The sequence below is a fragment of the Anguilla rostrata genome, chromosome 9 (assembly GCF_018555375.3).
Source record: "Anguilla rostrata isolate EN2019 chromosome 9, ASM1855537v3, whole genome shotgun sequence".
NCBI classification, from domain to species: domain Eukaryota; kingdom Metazoa; phylum Chordata; class Actinopteri; order Anguilliformes; family Anguillidae; genus Anguilla; species Anguilla rostrata.
The window spans coordinates 20073464-20094393 of NC_057941.1; the positions used below are offsets into that span (position 1 = coordinate 20073464).

Here is a 20930-nt window from a genome sequence, read left to right on the forward strand (position 1 = left end):
GTTTCGGTCAGTGAAGATAATACGTTGTCCCTAACAACACTGGAGAAGGAGACGTGCTCATTTCGATTTAGACAGTTTACACGGGGTCGAGCGGAAAGCGCCGTCTGTTGGATTTACCAGCTCATTGCAATATTTGATTAATAAATCAGCAATATGAACGTTGTCGCACTCTGTTACATTTTTGAAAATATTGTATTACAATTGATTTATTAAATATATTCGCCAGATCAGGGCCAACTAGAGGGTCTCAGTAATGTTTAATGTGGGGTCATGAAATACCGGAGTAGTCATGTTTTCTCTTAAGACATACACAATCTGTTTAATCTCAAAATACTCAACTTTAATGTCTATTTTTCTTATTCAAAAACTAAAAACCCAAAAAAACTGAAAATGGTAGAATTCAGTTCCTTCATCCCACCAGTCAAACAGACAACATATTACAGAGAAAAGATTGACATTTTCCTTAAGATGCAAAGAACAGTAAATTATATTTACAACTAATATTTAACACAAACAATTCCCTTCAAAGTTTCAGTTTTAAAACTCACAGTTGAACACCACATTGCATAGAACAAATAACTGATAAAGTGATGTGGTGTCAGACAGACATTTTATAATTTAACTTTTCTGTTCATAAGATACAAGATACAATATGGTTGTCTGCTCTTAATCTATTACAGAGGCATTCAGAAAGGAAAATACATTGCAAAAGTTAAAAAAAGTTTACCTCAGCAAAGAAAAATACAAAACACAAAGAGCATCATTTGAAAACCAAATTACCCCATACACATCTGCTCATTGAAAAAAAATTGTATAGAGATGAAAATATTAAAAAATATTTGCTTTAGACATCTTCAAATGGCTGAGATTCTTTAGATGTCTTAATTCCCCATACATAAATACAAGGGAAAGTTCTGAACAAACAGTATTGTAAACGTCAATATGGGGCTGAGTAAGTCCTAAGCTCCAAAACATGCACACCTCCACTCATTACGACATCATCAAGAGGGGACTACTGTGAAATCCCAGCCCCAGGGTAATTAAAATAGGTTTAAGAACTATACATAACCAGGTATTCATACCGAACCTGAAACAAGGCGATCCATTCATTTGAACTTGACACACTTATGGTTTGTTGCCAGTATGTTGACAAGTCGCACTATTTTAATAACCCTGCTCAATCCCCTTGCTGGGTAGGCTGGGAGATTTCAGTGCTGATACTGTAGCCTGCTGTTTGTTTTTAATCTTCTTCGGTCCATTATGTGGTCAATTTGACCACCAAAGCTGCTTGTTAATGGTGTGGTTTAAATCAGAGTAGAAAAGCTTTGCCACTAATGCATTTTATTTTAAAATTCAAAAGCTTCTCCACTTCTGACTAGCATATGGAAGATCAATTGTAATTAAATCAGCTTTCAGCTTGTATACCAGCAAATTTCCACCATTAAGGAAGGATCAGAAGTTTTCAGTGGAGATAGGACGGGTGGTTCCATGTCCGATACCAAGACCTGAAAGTTGCATAATCTCTGTTATTCATCCGCTACAACAGAATTCCGGCACAAATCTTCATTGCATGAACTTTGAGTTGCAGAATCATCAAATTGACAGGTTTGAAATTAAACATACATCACATTCAAGATACCAATAATCATTGTGCCTAAAATCTAGAAAAACCTTTATGGTGATTGGCTGGTTTTAATTGGCCTTGCTAAGCATTCTGCTGATTACCTAGGGTGGTTCTATGAAAGAACATACCCTAGGGCAGGTACATCAATTGTTTTAGATTAGCCTTTAACCAAAAAATGTTCACCACTGTCTAGTACATTCCTATACCATTGCATCTGTGCCTAGGGATGAGGGCTGGCAGGGGAAACGTACCCAGTGTTGAGACAAGGGGTAACCCCCTGTGATGTTAATGTACCGGAGCCAGACGAGAGCGTGCCGGGGGAGGATCCTCGACTGGGACTGCTGGGAGAGGAGCTGGACGACACTGAAAAACAACATCGACTCTGTCATCAGTGAGGTCAAGGGCAGCTGGTCTGCACACTCTGTCCTTTCAACCTTTTTCTCTGTTTAAAATCAACCAATCAGACCCCTCGTTTCACAGTGTAGGCCCTGAACTGAGCTGCATGGTGAGCGCAAGCATGCAATCCACCAGGGATCCGAAATAAAGGCAGCCCTATATACTGAAACCCTCCCTCCCTGGTATAACCAATTAGGAACTGCCCTGTCAGGGCACAGTCCAGATTTAAAACCATGAACCATGGAAAGCATCCAGACACAGAACAGTGTTCTTCATTTCTCCTTCTCACCATTTCTCTCATTAAGGGGGCTATAATATGATAGGGTTGACTTTGTTTTCTGCATCTTTCTCCTCTCTGCATTTTATTCTGTCTACATTCATGAAGCAGCGGCCATGCTCACCTCCACTTGCGGCGAGTGGACTAAACGACCTGGAGGTGGTGACCTGAAAACATAAGCAGGTGTTAAATCACAATGTGAGCATGATCTGCTTCACTGGAAGCAAGGTGGTCACACATTTAGAGGGGTTAAAGTCACCTAGGGGGTCTACTGTGAGATACAAATCCTAGGAAATCTAAGCATTGGATGTTCCAACCATTCATACAAAAGTGCCATGTCAGGGTATTGGCTGAGCAAGGGGGTTGTGGCAGGATGTGACCTTACCAGTCTAGAGTTGTAGCTGGGTGGCTTCATGGGAGGGGTGGTCATGGGACAGTATATCCTCTTTTCCTTCTGCCGCCGGTTACAGAACCAAACCCGCACAACCTCTTTCTCCATGGCCAGCTGCTCTGATATCATTGTGATCTCCTCCGAGTTGGGCTTGGGGTTCTGAGCACCGCCACACAAACACAGGAAGACTGTACCGGACAGCTATAACCGCCCATTCCTCAAAGCCTCAACTCAGTTTCTCAAGTAACTCGCATCATTAAAAACTGGCTCCTGTACGTCAATAAAAGATTTATTTCCCAGAAGGTCACATGGATAGCTAATATGTTTTTTCATTCTTTAAACAGTCAAGGAATAATACAAAATTGTCGAAGACCTAAATAAATGCTTTAGCGAAAAGAAGCGCGCTTGTCCACTGTCCACTGCTGCTGAGGACAAGAGTTTCACTTACGTCCATAAAGCGCTTCTCCAGTGTGAGTCTGATGTTGGTCTCAATACTTGTCCTCTTCTTCCTCTTCCTCCCATACCCTTCCATCAGGGTTGGGACGGGGGTGGAATTGGTCATGGCGTCTGAGGGGGAAGTCTCTGCGGAAGGGGAAGGAATCATTTTTTGATCTGTACAAAAATATATTTTAGTACCTTCTGGCATCCACTGTTTCAATTTTTTTATTATTCTATTTTTAGGTTGGGAGATTTTCGGCATTGGGAGGCTGATGCCCTCATACCTGCATCGTTCAGCCACTTCTCCAGTAGGGGCTTCAGTTTGCACATGTTCTTGAAGCTGAGGTTCAGCGCCTCGAAGCGCGAGATGGTAGTCTGACTGAAGTCATTTCCATACAGCTTCCCCATGGCCAAGCCCACATCCCCCTGGGATTCACAAATGCCGTTTAGAATAACTTTATTGCTAGACAACAGCAGGTCAATAGAAATATTATGTGATGTTGAACTGAACACCATAACAAAGGCACTCTTTGTGTGAAAACTATGCTTTATACTTGCATAATTTTGCCAGTACCTTGTTTTATTTATCAATTAATTTTCTAACTTTCAATATAATGTACCACTAAACATGCATTGCAATGTGTAATAAGTGTTTTGTGCACTTCAGCCTGACTGATATCCTGCTCTGTAGAGTTCCTCACAAACTGTTAATGATTAAACCGTCTGCTCATGCTCTAGATACCCCTGCTGTACATTATGAGAAGAAAACTCAAAGGCCGAGCTTCAGTACCTGAGTGAAACCCAGTTTAATGCGTCTCTGTTTAAAGGCTTTGGCAAACTGCTCCAGCTCCTCCAGGTCACTGGGCTCATCCTGCTGTGGGGGAGGCATGTGCTTGGGGAGCTGCAGATGGGACATATCCAGGTGGCCGTCTAGTGAGGACCCCCCCAAACCTGTCCGACCCATTGCCTGCAGAAAGTTGACAAAGAAGAAGAGTGTATACAGTAATTACTGACAGTGCACAACATGGCAATCTCATGTTCAGGAGAACTTCAAAATGGAGGAAAGAAACTAAATGTATCACAACAAATATAGCCTGTTTCAATTGTTCAACATATCAGCAAGTAGTCCCCCCAGGACCAGATGTGAGCAGCACGGCATAATATGAATTAAATGTCTATTTGTAGTAAGTGTGTTTGGAGGAGCACAGCTATTTTCACAAGGGTGGTCAGTATTTCTCTTTCCCTAAGGATGAAGCCCTGTACCTGGGAGGTGAGAGCTATTCCAGGCTGGTGTTGCAGTAGGCCTGACTGTGACTGCGGGGGCAACGAAAGAAGGTTCGGCTGCAATAGCGCTGTAGAAGACAAAAACAGTCAGTGTAATGACCACAGCAAACATTTTCCAAAATGTTTTTACTCTTCGGTTCAAGCAAGAAAGGGCTTGTCTACAAATACAGAAAAACACGGTTTTAACTGTTAGATCCTAAATATGCTCTATTACTGGGGTCTGATAGCTGCTATAGGGACTAAATATACTTTTTTTTTAAATGTTGGAACGGTATTCCCTTCTGAACTATGGTTCATTCCGAAAATTTTCATATCTGGAGAAAAATCCATTAATGAGAATGTAGGTTTGTTTTTAATTTTGTTATTATATAATGGATAATAATAATAGAATGATAATACTTTTGAAATTTGTACGTATATATATATATATGTGTGTGTGTGTGTGTGTGTGCGTGTGTGTGCGTGTGCGTGTGCTTGTGCGTGTGCATGTGTGGGTTTATATGCGTGCAGATTGTGCGTGTGTGTGTGTGCATGTGTGTGGGTGTGTGTGTGCTTGCGTGTGTGTGGGTGTGTGTATGTTTGTGTATGTGTGCGTGTGTGCATGTGTGTGTGTGTGCATGCGTGTGTGTGTGTATGTGTATGTGTATCTGTGTGTTCTCAGTCTGGTAAAAGTGTTGAAACTAGGAGCTCACCCTGGTGCCCGGTCTGTGTCTGAGAGAGGAGGAAGGGTGAGGAGGAGGAGAGGTGAGACCCAGGCACCAATACCAGCTGTTGTAGGGGGTGCAAGGAGGGCAGATCCTGTGGGCGAGAGGCCAAAAACAGATTAAATATCTTTTGCTGGCATCTTCATTACTTAATGAGGTGCATAATGCGTTTCTTTGTCAGAAGTGTGGTACATTTTCTAAAAATAATAATAGCAATATAACACTACATTTTCTACATCATTGTTAAATTTAGCCTTTCTAGATATATTATTGGTTATTATTAGATATGTGAGTTGGTCATTAACTAAAGCAATTCAGTTAAGTGGTCTGGTGTATCAGTGCCGTCCTGGTGGATCTGAACCAAACTCAGAATTAAGAGTCCACCTCTTTAACCACCCATAATGGAATACAATTACACAAATAACTTGGTAAAAGAATACAAATCCACTGTGATCGACTTTATATGATAAAATAGAATATAATATTTCAACATTTTAACACCCATCATTGCTTTACTCTATCTCCAATACTCTTCCTGTGAACCAGACATTTTGTTTTGGGGGCCACTGGAGGGTGCTGCTGAGTCACCCCAGAAGGAGGCCATACCCCTGTTAGCTGGGCTCCAGAGATGGGAGATCCTTGTGTCAGGTGACATGTCTTAACAACATGAGGAGACTCAATGTCCTCTGTCTTTATCTGAAATATACACAAGATTTTCAGTCCTTACAAACCCTTCCATTCAAAATCAGAAACAAATATGAGCATAAGTATACTGGGGTATACAAACAAAGTGTATCTGAAATATGCTGTGGTTATGCTAAACTTTTCAGATCATTTTAAATATAACTGTAATACAATGTTTTTGTGAACATATGCAGTAGTGGGAAAACATGCAGAAAAAAAGTACAACTTGTAATTCCTGTGCTTTTTTTCTTATATTATTTTCCCGTGCTTCTGATGCTACTGCGCACACATGACAGCATTTGTGTGTTCCTGTACCGGTTAAACAGGACAAGAACTTTGGCAAACGGACCCCTCCCTCCCTCATTCTCTCTCCCTTCCCTCTGGCAAAAACATTATGCAAATGTTTCCCTCATCCCTAAGGGCAGTTCCTGTAGTGCTACTGGCTCCCAGAACTGAGAATATTCCTGTTGGAATGAATATGAACTCACTTCTTTAGGAAGTGAATGCATGGTCAAATAATATTTAAAAAAGAAGAAATGCAGATAATATGCAATATTTATACCGGTAGTTACTAAAAAGGGTGTTGACCCATATCCATTCAGCCAATTAATCTGTGACCCATTTCCATACAGCCACAATTGAACTGTGGTCATTAATTTATTTTGCCTAGCACTTTGAATTAATGCAGTATATTATAATCTGGAGGATGTTCTTACACCCGTGGGTACCTTTTACTGACAATGCTTTTCCCTCAGTGTTCAATGCTGTCAGCTCTTTCAAAGTCACTAAGGCTTTTTTTTGCAGCCATAATTATAGCCGAACAGGCCTGACCAGCATAACCCCATGCGTGCTGCGATTTTATTTGCTTAATTAATAACTCAGCTATACCTGTATGGTAGTCTCTCTTTTCCATACATTTGTTGTCCCTCATTTACCCAAGTGTTTTTTTTTGTTTGTTCGCTATTTGCATATATCAATATATGCCATGAAATATATGAACAATTTTAGAAATAGATTTTATTAGAAGTATACGTTTCCTATTATATGATTATCTATTTTCTCAAATAAATATATTGTCTAGTCTACAGTTCAGTTTTTAAATGCAAAAAATCTTTTCATTTGCCATTTTTTCCAAATTTGGAATACCCAGTCACAGCTGTTTGTCTGTTCCAGCGTCTATCAAACTAATGCGCATGTCCTCAAAAAGGTGTGGTAGTCAGCTGCTTCTCCTTTTCACTCTGTAGTCTATGACTTGAGTAGTGTAGCCACAAAGCCAGAAGATATCTCATATCTTCTTGCACAGCCAATGCAAGTAGATTGTAGGCCCCAGTCACCATATGTTTACTGAAATCCTCCCTCCTTAGATGATTCTAGTGCCAGTGATTTGATTGCAGATTGTAGGGCATGCCACTACCCCAACTGCAAATACTTCAGCTGGATATGGTACACAGTGGCTACTATGGTGTCCTATATTTCCTGGGAATACTTAAATTGTATCCCATAGATATTCATAAACAGAGGAAATATGTGAAAGGATATGATACAGTAAACAATTTGATATTTAACCTTTTGTCATAGACACCAGAGCTTCCTGGAAAATCATACTTCTCAATGAAACTCACCTGGGTGAATGAAGTCATATAAAACCTATTCTGGGCCTTGCCGTTAACTCTGATTCCTTGAACCCCATTCATTCTACAGGTTGGATAGGTAAAATCCTGCACTTACCTGTCTGGTGAAGTTAAGTCCATTTTGTTCATTGTCTAGGGAAAATAAGGAATAAAGAACAATAAAAAATGCTGCATTTTAAATGAACACGATGTCATCCTCAAAATACAGCAAAACAATACATTTTGATCTTAAAGTTTGCATTCAGACTTTATAAAGTGCTATAGTCAATATGTGCACTGTTAGAGAAGGGATTAATCACTCCTATAAAAAAAGTCCTGGTGAAGTAAATGAAAAATGTATTCTCTGATAAGCCCTTGTGTTATTATATTACATTAGGGCTCTTTGATAGCAAGAAAGAAATTTAATAAGTGTCTAGATTTTTAAGATAACACTGTCAAATCGATTGAGACCCTTTTTTTGTGATTGCAGTCACCGTCCCAAACACCTTGCACAGAGAAGAGAGGGGGTAGACTGTCTCGTGTGCTAGGTGATCCTCCTCATTTGAATATCAAATTGGCGCTCTGAGAGCTGACAGAGGCCAATGCGGCTCCAGTCCCGCAGTATGGAAATCTCCCCCCTCCTAAAAGCCAAACTTCCAGTATGGAAATCAGCAGCCCATGCAAATTGGTATCCATGGAAACCTTGAGGGGGCCCCTTGTGTTTGACTGCTCCCAGGATCCCAGGTGTTTTATCCCACTGCAGGGCCCAAAGATAAGTGGACGAGGGGGCAAAAGCATCTCCTCTCCCACTCTTTCATCTCTTCTTCAGTCAAATGGGTTTACATGTGCAACTGACTTCAATTAACCCTATGCAGCCTAACAATGTGAGTCAATGATGAAAAAACAGATTAGAGCCTGTTATGAGCTTTACAGCAACTCACATTCAGTTTTCCCACAATGTTTGTCCTTAACTTTTCAGTACTTACACAACAGCATGACTTTTGTCACTGAAATAAACAAATGAAAGAATTGGAAGTGATATTAAAAATGCTCATCCTCACCTGACTGTTATGCAAATTTAAGGGGAGGTACCATGGGTGAATAGGGGAAAAATTCCTTTCCTCCAATCAAAATGATGTTTTTTATTTTGAATGTGGACACAAATGCAAACATTTTTTATATTATGACTTTTATTTATTATTTTTTAGAAACATATGCAAATTAGTTAAAATACTTTTTACTCATTGGATTAAGTTAGAGTTAATTTCTGTTGCAATGTGATGAACACCTCAATAGTTAGTAATTTACAGAGGGATTTTTCAAAACTTTTTCTAGATTAATTACTCAATAAACCCTATGTAGATGCTTAAAATAATATATCATAATATATACGTATATAAGATTTTGTAAATTACCAGCTATTTTAGTTAAGAAGCACTATGTTAAATTTGATAGCTATATTTATAAGTTAAGTTGGAAAAAAAAAGTTTTTTGTACAGAAAATATGCAATTTAGCGAAAATGGTTGTTAAACCTATTTTTTCATGCTTGTGTACTTTACATGTATAAAAACAGCTAAATGAACTATTTTATATATAATTATTTGTTTCTGATCATTGTTTCAGATATTTTATGAAACTACAGCAGTTGTAGAAGCTAAATATCATAATATCTCAAAATTGAACTATCAAGTCAAAATCCATCATTTTCATCTGTGGTGCCTCCCCTTAAGGACAAAGCACATTGCAATTAAAGTGAATCAGTGCTTATATCAGTGACTAGTACTCTGATGTTGTTGCATCCCAAGGAACACAAATATTCAGCTCTACTTGGGATGATGTGAAATCACAGCACTCCCAATGTTTAAAAAATTATTGTTTTTAAAAAAAAAAATCAATCCATTGCTTTATTATTATTATTATTATTATTATTATTATTATTATTATTACACAACTTGGTCCTAGACCTTATTAACCAGAGAGGGTTATTATTATACTGTCTATACTGAGAGAGAGGCTTCCTCTTAATTCTGATGTTTCTGAATCGAAAACTTAACAAAACATACTTATCAAAATATAATTTAAATTTCTTTTTTTTACTTAAACTGTATAATAATAATAATAATAATAATCATAATCATAACCATAATCATAATCATAATAATAATATACCGATTATCAGATGGAGGACAAGAAAGACTACTGCTATTATTATAGGGCCATCTTTAAACTTTACTTTAAGGGATCTGCTGTTTCCTCATCTAGCTTCAGAAGACACATGCTATATGTGCCATTCCACTGTCTTTCAATGAAGTGTGGAGATCTGATAACATCACAATCCACAGCACTTTGGCTACACATATCCAACAAAGCCATGACTGGCATTTGACACTAACAGTAACTATGTACATGTATTTTTCTTGGTTAACATGAGTGTCATTTACCAGAAAAATCTATTGGCAAGTAATACTAAAATGTACTCCTAATTGTTTTATGCTGAAGCATTTTATTCTTTGCAAGAATTTTGCAAGAATGTAGCTTGTGGAAACACAAAGGGAATTCACTTTATTTAAATATATAGTGCATTTAAGAGCTATGCAAGCATTAGACTTTACTGCTCTGATTTGCATTTATCCATTAACTTAAGTTTGCACAGCTGAACATGGGGTGATGCAACACAAAAACAGATATTTCTGTAAAATGGTAAAACATATTGGCATGTTATATATCATATCCAAATGCCTTAAGTTTAGTAGCAAAAATAACTAATTTAATCCCATTAACATACTTTTGGAGGTCACTGTAAATTATATAGTATTGTGCTGAGATACACCAAAGACACATTTGTGCTTTCTCATGATGCACAGAACACATTAATGCATTTCCATGTTCTCTACATAACTTACATTTAGGCAAGAAAAAGGAAGAAACACTTATCCACAAGTTAGAATTACACTGTGTATTCAAGAAAATGCTGCCTGATTGCCTGATGTAAGGAAAAAGCATGCTCATTAAAATCAATACCAAATTAATTTCTGGGATATCAGCATGTTAGAAAAGACTGTTGTCAGAGGCACCCTATGTAATCACTTGAAAATCAGATAGCATGAGACATTTCTCTTTAAACTGTGTAATCAGAGACACTTATGGTGTAAAAGTGTCCAGGATCTCTCAATGCTACCAACAGATGTGGTGTGGCATAGAATGTACATTCATCAAAAGGTGCTTCTCGCTAGTCTGTAAAAAAATATTTTGTGGAATGTGATTTTCACCTAATCTAGATTCCACAACAGGCTACTTTTCAGTCTAAAGACACCCTAAGAAATGAAGAGGCTTATTCCACAAATAGTGCATATATTTATCTGTATGCTTATCCACAAAACATGTGTGTTGATACACACACACATACACACACACACACACATCTACCAAAAAAAAGGATTGACTAAAAATTCTTACAGCCAGTTTTCAAAAGTGCAAATGCAAGAACGTGAATTCCTAGTCAACAGTCTCACAGACTTCCTCAAAGCCCAAGCCACTCTCCGGTTAATAAGCTGTAGGACCAAGTTGTGTAATAATAATAATAATAATAATAATAATAATAATAATTTACATTGCAAATAAAGAAGCTAAAAATGATGATCAGAAACAGGTGTAAAATACTTTGAAAGTATGGTCAATTCTAGTGAGTACCCCGGATAGTGTAATATGAGAGGCTGAACATATAAACTGCTAAATGTGCCAAACCGGTTCTAGATTGTTGTAAGTGATTATCTTTTGTAAGTTTGTACATTTTACTTGAAAAAGATTGTTGTATAACTATGATAAATGTCCAATCATTTCTTTCAAGCATGTAAAACAACCTAATATATTTGATATGCTTGTTATGCCAAAATAAGTTCATGAGAAAAAACAAATATAACCAATATCGTCAACGTCATAAAGCGAAAAAGGAATCCGCTCTGAGTAAATACCATTCAAAGTATTACGGTTATTAATCACACAAAACGAGCAAAAACTGGTCGAGGACAGTTTAAAGATGTGGTTTTTACTCCCTTTATAGTTTGCTAAATTCAGAGGCCTCTTCTAGCAAAGTCTGTTTGCTGTAGGCCTACATTGTACACAACACAACCCACCCTCCTGTTGGCAAACTGGGGTTTATGTTGCACATTTAAACTCTGACGTAGAGTTTCTTTGACCTCACGATTACCCCGATTAAACGATAGCAATGGGTGTTTACGGCAGGCGGGGGGAATATTAGACAAACGTCCAGAATTGGCTGTTACTGTGTCAAGTTGCACCAGCCGGCAGGTATCTCGGAAACATACGTAGCTTCACATGCAGTTTGTCAAATTACTTCCTTAAAAAGGAATCTGTTTGTTCCACTGGGCTATAGGTGGAATTAGTTTGCAATACATTCACTCCGCTTCCAAGTTCCACATTTCAGTGGCGGTTTGTTCCGGATTTCATCTCGCCTTCCGCGTTTCCACATGGCTAGGGGCTATATCAGCCGCAGAGCACAACTTGAGGCGCATCCCGTTAAACGGTCAAACCGCCTGTCTGTACTCTCACGTCAGTGCTGAGCTCCCTCCGAACATTCAGTCTGACATATCCTTTTAACCCTTATAAAAAGAAAACGAGGGACAGAACCAATAGGCTACCGTTGATGCTTTTGCACCCCTCAGTTCACATTCAGCAACTAATTAAAAGCATAAATTATATGGGAAATGGCTTCTTATTTCTAAACTCACCGAAGATGACAGCGCACCGATAGAAATATTACGCCAAAAAACCATAATCCCCCAAAGGTTCTCCGCGCAACACAGAAACTATTCTGAATTAAAAAACTTGTATTATTATTGAGAACATTTGTTTGCACATTGGTTAAAGCAATTACATTTCCTAGGAGTAAGGTTGGCAAGACTGATTAAGATACTGTATATTTAAATTATTTATTACATTGTTTATACTACATAATAGCCAACGCATAAGCCTGAAGTTTACCTATATTCACAATTAACAGTACTTTTCTATGTAACGTAATTTACAGAATATTGTTACATTTTTACTTATATATGATCTCATAAGGAATAAAAACACGTATTCAAAATATATTGTAAGGGTATGCGATTTGACTACGACCACAGTTCAAACAATCTAATAAGTTTTACCTATAAATTTATGAATTAAGTGCTCATAAAAAATGTATTTCCACAGGCTACTTCACAGAACTCATTATAGAGCAGAAACTCTCAACAAAAATGCAACACGATGAGCTAATGCAAATATGAAGATAGTGTAATTATTTAATTTAATGTTATATAATGCAATATATTACAATGTTAGTCAATGTAATGTATAAGCAAGTTAGTCAGACGTGTGTTTTTTGTATATATAACAAAAGCACAAGTCTGACTAACATGTTTATATAGGCCTACGTGATATAGTATCTTCATTTAAAATTGAATCTAAGATGTGGCTTTGACTATTTCCATTCTTACTAAAAAATAAATGCACTCTGATTTCGTACAATCCAATCACAGTATTGGCATGACACGCCATATTCACGTTTTTGTAATAAATAGGGAAAAAATAGGAGCAAAAAGAAAAACAATTGTTTAAGTTTACGCGTTCCTAAATTAATCCCAATTTTCGGATGATTTAGGAAAAATATCATAATACCAATGCTTAAATATATGATATCTTTAAACACATCAAATACATATACATCTGCAACCTATATTATTTATCAAATTCCACGTTTTTCCATAGACATATGAGATAAATGATATATGAGATAACCTTCCTAGGAAACAGCATATAATGCCAAAGACAAACATTCTGAGGTATAGTCTAAAAGAAGGCAGCGTTGAATGTGGATGCACACTCTGTATTAAGCTGTTAAATAGCCAGACAGAAGATGCTACAGCTAACTTAAAATATTTAATACTTAAATTAACGTACTTTCAGCGGTCCTTACCTGCTTGTTCAGAGTGTGGTTCTGAAGGCTCCACTGGCTCGCCACTCATCTTAATATCTGCAATAATAAAAACAGCTGATTTTACTAGGGATCGCAACTTTGTGCAGAAACACAGGAGTCCATCTCACTGTGCTAACAGTAAAATGATCTTGAGGTTATTCTAATGCATTCCACTTTCAAATTTTCTCCCACACGCAATCGCTCTTATCATATTCATAAGTTAGAGGGTATCCCCATTCACTCTGTCTCTCGCTCTGTCTCTCTCTTTCGCGCACAACTTTGTTTCTTGTTTACTTATTTGAATTTACAATTCCTCTCAATACGAAAATGAGAAAACCTGGCGATTTAGTTCGCATTGATATAGGCCTAACAGATCTACTAAATAAAATATAGAAAAAATGCATGTCATTCCGTAACTATTTATTTAACCGACTGAAAAGGACAGCGGCACGTCACCTTGATCACAGACGTTCTCCTGACTGGTCAATCACATTTGAATTTCCCTTATTTTCTCCATTCAGTTATTGATGAATTGAATACTTCATTCAAATTGTCCCAAATTCACTATGATACAAAGCATTTATCCTACTGGGCCCATACAAGAGGATTCACCTTTTTCAAAAGCTACACAGACTGTTGGGAAGATCATTTGCATGAGTCGGTCACAGGCAGCCAATCCAGTCTTGGCTGTTTTGCATAAGGCAACAATAGCTGGACCTCAGAATTAGAGAACTGAGCCTGAACATGGATTGTGTTCATGAGCAATGTTATGCACCAGTGAACGTGTATTAAAATAATATTAAAATGTGTTTTTTAATTTAACTGTCCTATGTACCTATGTTGCAATCTGAGCAACTCAATCGCTCAACTGTCCAATCCAACCAGCTGATGCAGTTATGGACTCAAATTTCACAAGTATTAAAGAAAACGAGCTAAAAAAAAAAAACGCACTGAGTGTGCTAACTTCTTTTCTTTAATTCGGGATATCGCTTGGTCGTGTACCTGCCTAGTATGGTTTTTGGACGTTACTGCCTTATGGTATAAATTTCGCAAGGATACCATGTAGAAGCTTTCTATAAGAGTTAAATGACATAACATTACATTACATTACAATCATTTAAACACTTATCCAGAGTGACGTACAGAAGTGGAGAACATCAGCGAGGCCCCGAGGCCCATTTAAAATCAATAAGTGTAATGTAAACCTAGCAAATAACAAATTGTACTGTACCAGAAGAATGGCTATGCTGAATCACAGGCCCCATGCCAATTTTGCTTTGAAGTCTCCAGTAAGGGCTAAAAATGGGAAGAACCGTGTATGATTTCTGTCCATGTTCTTCATGTTTGTGGAGCTGTGGCTTTGTCTGAAGGACTGGGACAGTATTCAATTTTGACTGGTCCAATTAATAGGGCATTATCTCAAAATCTATTGCTAAGGAAAGCTAATCATATACTGATCAGCACACTGACCCTTTAATCACAGACAGACTGGGCAGAATGGCCCAGTGTTTATTTCCAAATAGGCAAACAATCATACTACAGTTTCATAAAAATAAAGCATGAAAAATACATATACGCATAAATACAGGACCTTAAATATATACATGCACAAGTACCATACCCCTTATTGTACATGAACAATTTAAGTTCATCATCTTTTCCCCCTTCACCAAAATGACAAGACTACATGCAACACAATATTATTTTTTATTTTTTATTTTATTAAAAAAAAACCACACACACATCTGAATTTATTATTGAGCAGTGTATCAAGATGCTCTTAGAGAGGGCACGGCAAGACAGACTCAAGACAGTACATCAGCATTGAGTTTTAGTCATGGCACCTGGCTGTTTGCCATGGCCCATGCAAAGGCACATTGGATTTGCATGGTGAGCAACACAGCGTCAGAATGGGATAATGACTCTCGAATACAGCTGAGCTCGCGGGGTCAACATTTGCATATGCCCTGGAGTGGGGTCTCTGTCAGACATGAATTGCCATAGACCAGACTGAATAACTGCACCGGTCAGTGGCTGTCTGAGAAACCACAGGCAAACCCACCCAGTAAGAGTCCAGAAAAAGGGTGCCTGGCGCTTCAGTGAGCTGTGGGGTTCAGTACTGACGCATGCTAATGGGACGGATGGACTTTGAGAGCCTTACAAAAGGTGACAACACTGCAGCAACTGGAAATTTGACCAAGCCTCAACAATACATTTTCATAAGGTTCTGCAGACAGGAATGAGGAAATGGCTGTAACAGTTACACAGACACATTAAAGTAGTACCTCATTATACAGGTTCTGTGAGCCATTTGGGAGGTCAAATATTTAGCAAAATATTTATTTGACTGAAGGATTTAGAGATGACCTGTGTCGTTGACAGTTGCTGAGACACCGTTGAAGGATCAGCTTCAGGAGGGGCATTTGTTCTGCCACTAGATCTGGAGCTGCTAGAAATCTACTGCCTCACGGCCTCGTTTTCCTGTCCTTTAAACAGTAACGCACATTTTCTTTCATTTTTGTTTTTGTAGCTGTCCAACTAAGACAAAGAATCTATTGAAGGGAGACTTCAGGAGGCATCTCAGATATATTATAAACAAATGTGTGCTGCACTCCAACTAGTCATTACAAGAAATCAAATACAAATCAAGACAAAACTATTTTAATACACTGAAATTATAATGTGGTTTTGAAAGAGGTTTCATAAGCTGATTTTGTGTTCATCCATAGATTTATTCTCTTTGGTTTTGGCCTAGCTTGGAGGTTGTTCCAGGACCATGAACTGTAATAGTCAGGCTCTGAGTTATATTTATGCATATTTATATGTATAGTTCATCCTAAGTAGATGAAACAAATAGAAGGGAAATGTAGAATAGCTATGTGAATAAAATACCAGTTTTTTCATTTACAGTAGGTGTACATGTTGTTAAGGAGGTCCATCCAGGTTTCACATACAGTGTGTAGTTACGTGTGAGGGCTGCGCAGTCTGTAATGAATCTCAAGGCACCATAGCATAGTATAGTGTCCAAGCAATTTTGTTAATAGTTTTGTGAATGAAAATACAAATAGAGCTGGATAATCTGTTGTTAAGGAAGTCCAGCCAAGTTTCAGATTACATATACCACAATGTGGGAGGGTCTTATAAATGTCAGTGTAGACTGTAGACAAAGCTCCATAAGACACATAGTGTGTCCATTAAGCACAGTGATGAATCTATGAATTTGTTGACTATTTCACCAACATGAAACAGAGGATAAGCAGAGGATAACTTGTTTCTTGCATTATACATATATTGCATAATACATATATTTATAACCTGATTCATATTAAGATTATATTCCAAAGTACCAACTGATTGATAAAAAAATTGGAAGTTAAAATGAGTGAAAGTCATAAGCCTATTTTATTCTGTATTTTATTTATTTATTTTTTTTAAACTTAATTTCTGTAAATCATATGGCCATTTTAAAAGAGCAAGAGTGCCCAAAGATGAAAGAGAACAGGAGAATAACACCAATTTTTCTCTGGACAGCCTTACCCCATTACCCCGTGACTAGTTCTGCACATACTTACAGTAAAAGTGACTTTTTGGCGAGGAGATCAGGTGACTTGCTCCAATGAGTTGATGGTGGGAGTGTGTGAGGAATATGTCAGGGAACAGAGAACAGTAATCAGTGATTTGGCAATATTTAGACAAGACAGAGAATACCTGACAGAACAGCACACAAAGAATGCTTTTGGTGGGATACTTCATGAATATTTCCTTCAGGTTAGAAGGCTTGTAGAATGTACTGGCAAAGGATAAAATTGCTAAATATATGACCTCATCCAACAATCCTGTCCACAGATATATAACTCTAAATCCAGTCTCTCTCACATGTAGTTGACATTAGGATCAGGATTTGGATAGCGACTGATTCTGGGTAGGGGACAGGGCTCTGGTTAGGGTAAGGAAGGGGTTATGGCGAGGCTGGGGTCAATTTCAGTTAGCAGACTGCTCTATAATTTGGCACCTTAGGAAAATGAAAGCTATAAAAATTGGTAAGTTAGTTTTACTGATTCAGTAAGTAATGACAGCAAGGTCGCACATTGCTAGGTTTTTTTGGTGAACAATAAATCAATAAATAGCTACTCATGATTGAACTTTTTTATACTATGTTTTGGTGCCAAAAGTACCATATGTAGCTATGTGGATTCCTTGTGTGTGTCCATGAATGTTTTTCTCAAATGAACTGAAGTCCTGTGAAGAAGGCTCAGAAGGCTGTATGGTGGTAACGCCCTATTGGCTACTCAAATGTGAAAATGAAACAACCGTGAACATCCTTGTTTTTTTGGAGTTCAGGATTCTAAAGAGAAAAAAACACACATGAGGAAAACGCCTTGAGGCCACGGCACAGACCAAAGCGCTGCTCCACCAGTCAGTGGCTCAAACAGTCGTTTCTATGCAAATTAGAGCTGCGTCAACTTGACTACAGTAGACAAAGGGAGAGAACTGCCGCATTTATTTCATAAGTTGTCTAATGAAATCCATTGTGCTCTTCCTCAAATATTGTATGCTATGCAATCACTAGGCTACCAAAACCTCTCAAGCTTTATTTGTAACAAAGAAATGACAATAGTGCTCTTGGCTACCTGTACGCGTTCTATTAGGTATATATGATACTGTGCCCTGTTCAGGCCATTTCCTATTTTCAGTCATCTTGAAGTACAGGTCTTTACCTCTTGGGATATAAAATAAAACAAAACTAAAAAAAAAAAATAAAAAAAAAAAACTTAAGTGTGTGTGTTTGCATGCCTGCCTATGCATTCCCTTGTCCACTATTTGCTCAGGTTTAATTGATTCTGACAACCTGATGTGTGTAAGTAAATTTGGAGTGAATCATCTGGGTGGCACTGTTACAAAAAAAAGATAAATGAAAGTAAAAAGGACAACGTCTATTTGGAAGACAAATATATTTATCAATTTTACTGTGATGCCCATTGTGCTTGGTACAGAATCTACATCTAACCACCTTGTTGGTCCAATTAAATGATTTTTCATTTTCAAATAATCACAGAAATTCCCCAAAAAATGACAGTGTCTATTACACATCATTATAAGTGAAATGGTCATGTGGATTACTCCTAGAACATTTTTTGGTGCCCTCAGGTGAAGAAATACTTGAGTATGTGAATACCTAACAGACAGGATATAACAGATGAAGGTGACATTTACGTTGATATATCTTCCAAGCACATGTTAATTGTACAGGTCAAAAGTTTCCTGTGGGAATTATTTCCTGCGGGGTATTTGAACATTCATTGCGGAATGCTGCCCTCTGTTGTTTCTATAATGTAAATACAATTTTACAAAAAGAAAACGCTAGAGGGCAGCAACACAAAACAAACCACTTTCAAATTTAGCAACATTAAATAAAATATATATCTAAGAAAATGAGCTCACAATGATGTGTTGTGTAGTCAGTCCAGTATTTATCAGAAATGATTGAAACAATGTGGCAATACATCGTCACGTTGAAAATATTCAATTTGAGGCTGACATTGGTTGGTATGTGTATGCATAGCCAAACGGGCAAAAAGACAGAACTGACAAACTTATCATAACGATATTATATCATAAATATCATAAAGATACAGTGTCGGATAATTTGAGGATGGATGTTAGGTAACAGTATGTTTACCACTGTATGCTGTTTGTTTGACAGATATTAGTTGAAGGAGCTCCTGCAAACTTAATATTAACCTTTGACTTTATCCTTAAAGCTTTTGTGGGACAGTGAGAACATTTGTGTGAACTTTCATTAAAATCACTCCTGTGAATGAATTTCAGATTTTAAATTAGACTGGTCAGGAGTCCTTTTAAATATAACCTTTGACATTTAGTCCAGTGACCTGAAAATCAGTTTTACTTGTGTGTTAACAGAAAACAGTACAAAAGCCTTGATGCCACAGTGCAGGCAAAGCACCCCACCTGTCAGTCAATGTACTGAATCCTTCCAAGTTTAATTAAAACCTGATCTCTGTCAGTAACCAGAAAACACTTTCATTATGGAGAGACAGCTATGTAAAAATGAGTTTCTTTAAATGCATAAACCAACCGAAAAGCAAGAACCAGCAAGCAATATTCCATCGTTAAGGGCATATAGGAACCCTGGATAGAGGAAATTATTTCTCTTGTTTTGCTAATGTAAGTAGAGTTCCATGTTGACACAATGGGATCACTTACTGGTCCAATAAACATGCATATAACAGCGTGTTAGACAGCATATAAAAATACATTTACAGGTAGTGTGGAGCTGGTGCCGTCAGCTGTCATTTACCCTTTCATTAGTGTCACTTACCACATCAAGACCATGTCAGGGAAGTTGAATTCCAATAAAGTTTAGGGTCAGTTCTTCAGAATCTGTGCAGTGCTGAACTGACAGAGCATGCTGCAGTCACAAGGCAGGTCTATGAACAGGACTGGCCTTTCCAAACTGGCGATAAATGGGGATAAAAAATGCTAAATGCACATGTATACACTGCATGGGTGAAGACTGCGGCTTGAGGCCTAGAACATGAGCTCCTTTTCCACCCAGCAGTCAGACCCATCTCGTCTTACGCAGGTTTGGAGGAGGATTTTCAACCTTATAGAAGCAACAGTCACTATAATAATGAATATTATGCATACAACCCAATCCTTTTCAAGGACCTCAAGGCTTTTACAAACAGCACAAGGGATAAGCCATGAAAGAGCCTCATCTAGTGGTCATTATTATAGTTGCATGTCTAAACCATACTGTGCAGCTGTGTCATCCACACGTACATGACACACTTGAAACTAACTCTCTACCACTGTGATTCACTGATTCCGAACTGAATTACAAATACAGATGCTAAGATCGATTTACCAACGGGAGACATATTTCTTACATGGAGTAATAACTTGCTCTTTGATAATGTGCGTACAAAATTGTATTGTTGTTAAGGTGCTGCTAAGAAATCATTAACGAAAACATTGTGCTATTTATTTGGCAGGCTGCCTAACCAAATCCCATCCTTTTAAATGGCTGGATATCTCTGGGGAAGTAATTCAGGTTAAGAATCCTGCGTGAGGGTACACGAGGAGCCCCCCAAGTGGAAAGTAAACTAGCACCCACCATCTTGGCACTGAGCCCTATTCATTACCCGCTCTCGTTAAAAACTAACATTGTTTATTTTTGGAGGGCCACTCTTGGTTTATATTGCGAGGAAAATGCAGTATCATTTCCATTGCACATTTTCCAGACGCTCACAGGCACACACACACACACACAAATATTTTCTCGAAGTCTGCATGTATAGCTAATCAAAATGAATGCAGTCGATAGAGCTGTGCGCGGAGGAGGAGGAAGGGGGATGGACGCGTGTGAAATTCCCGCCGTCCGTGGGCTCGAGGATGGCGGGCGCTGATGGCGGGTGACGCAGAACGCAGTGCTGTCACGCCGGTGTTCCGCTGGCTCGTCTACGCCGCGAACAAAACAAAGGCTGCGCCCTTCCCTCCCAATTTCGTTTATGCTTTCAGGC

The 20930-nt window shown here is 38.1% G+C and overlaps 1 protein-coding gene across 2 annotated transcripts; it reads right to left on the bottom strand.

The window, feature by feature from the left end:
• Positions 1–318: 318 nt before the first annotated feature.
• pou2f3 (POU class 2 homeobox 3) lies at positions 319–20854 on the bottom strand. 2 transcript variants are annotated; one of them, XM_064350951.1, is made up of 13 exons: positions 16959–20854; positions 13387–13443; positions 7527–7561; positions 5721–5810; positions 5103–5208; positions 4390–4478; positions 3917–4093; positions 3411–3552; positions 3137–3270; positions 2683–2847; positions 2422–2464; positions 1876–1987; positions 319–1505 (listed from the first exon to the last, which is right to left on the bottom strand). In XM_064350951.1, exons 1-13 carry the CDS (start codon positions 17137–17139, stop codon positions 1463–1465), a joined length of 1374 nt encoding a protein of 457 aa, XP_064207021.1. In that variant the 5' UTR covers positions 17140–20854; the 3' UTR covers positions 319–1462. The 2 variants fall into 2 exon arrangements, with proteins under 2 accessions (XP_064207021.1, XP_064207022.1); XM_064350952.1 differs by lacking the exon at positions 16959–20854 and adding an exon at positions 13843–14006.
• Between the last annotated feature and the right edge of the window lie 76 nt (positions 20855–20930).

Excerpts from the sequence above, each read along its gene's own strand:
- pou2f3 (XM_064350951.1), bottom strand. The coding sequence starts at position 17,139 with ATGAAGTATCCCACCAAAAGCATTCTTTGTGTGCTGTTCTGTCAGGTA. Across the intron at positions 4,094-4,389 it reads GAATAGCTCTCACCTCCCAG|GCAATGGGTCGGACAGGTTT; the intron begins GTACAGGGCTTC and ends AACTTTCTGCAG. Across the intron at positions 1,506-1,875 it reads ACCCCTTGTCTCAACACTGG|GTCTTGGTATCGGACATGGA; the intron begins GTACGTTTCCCC and ends TGCAACTTTCAG.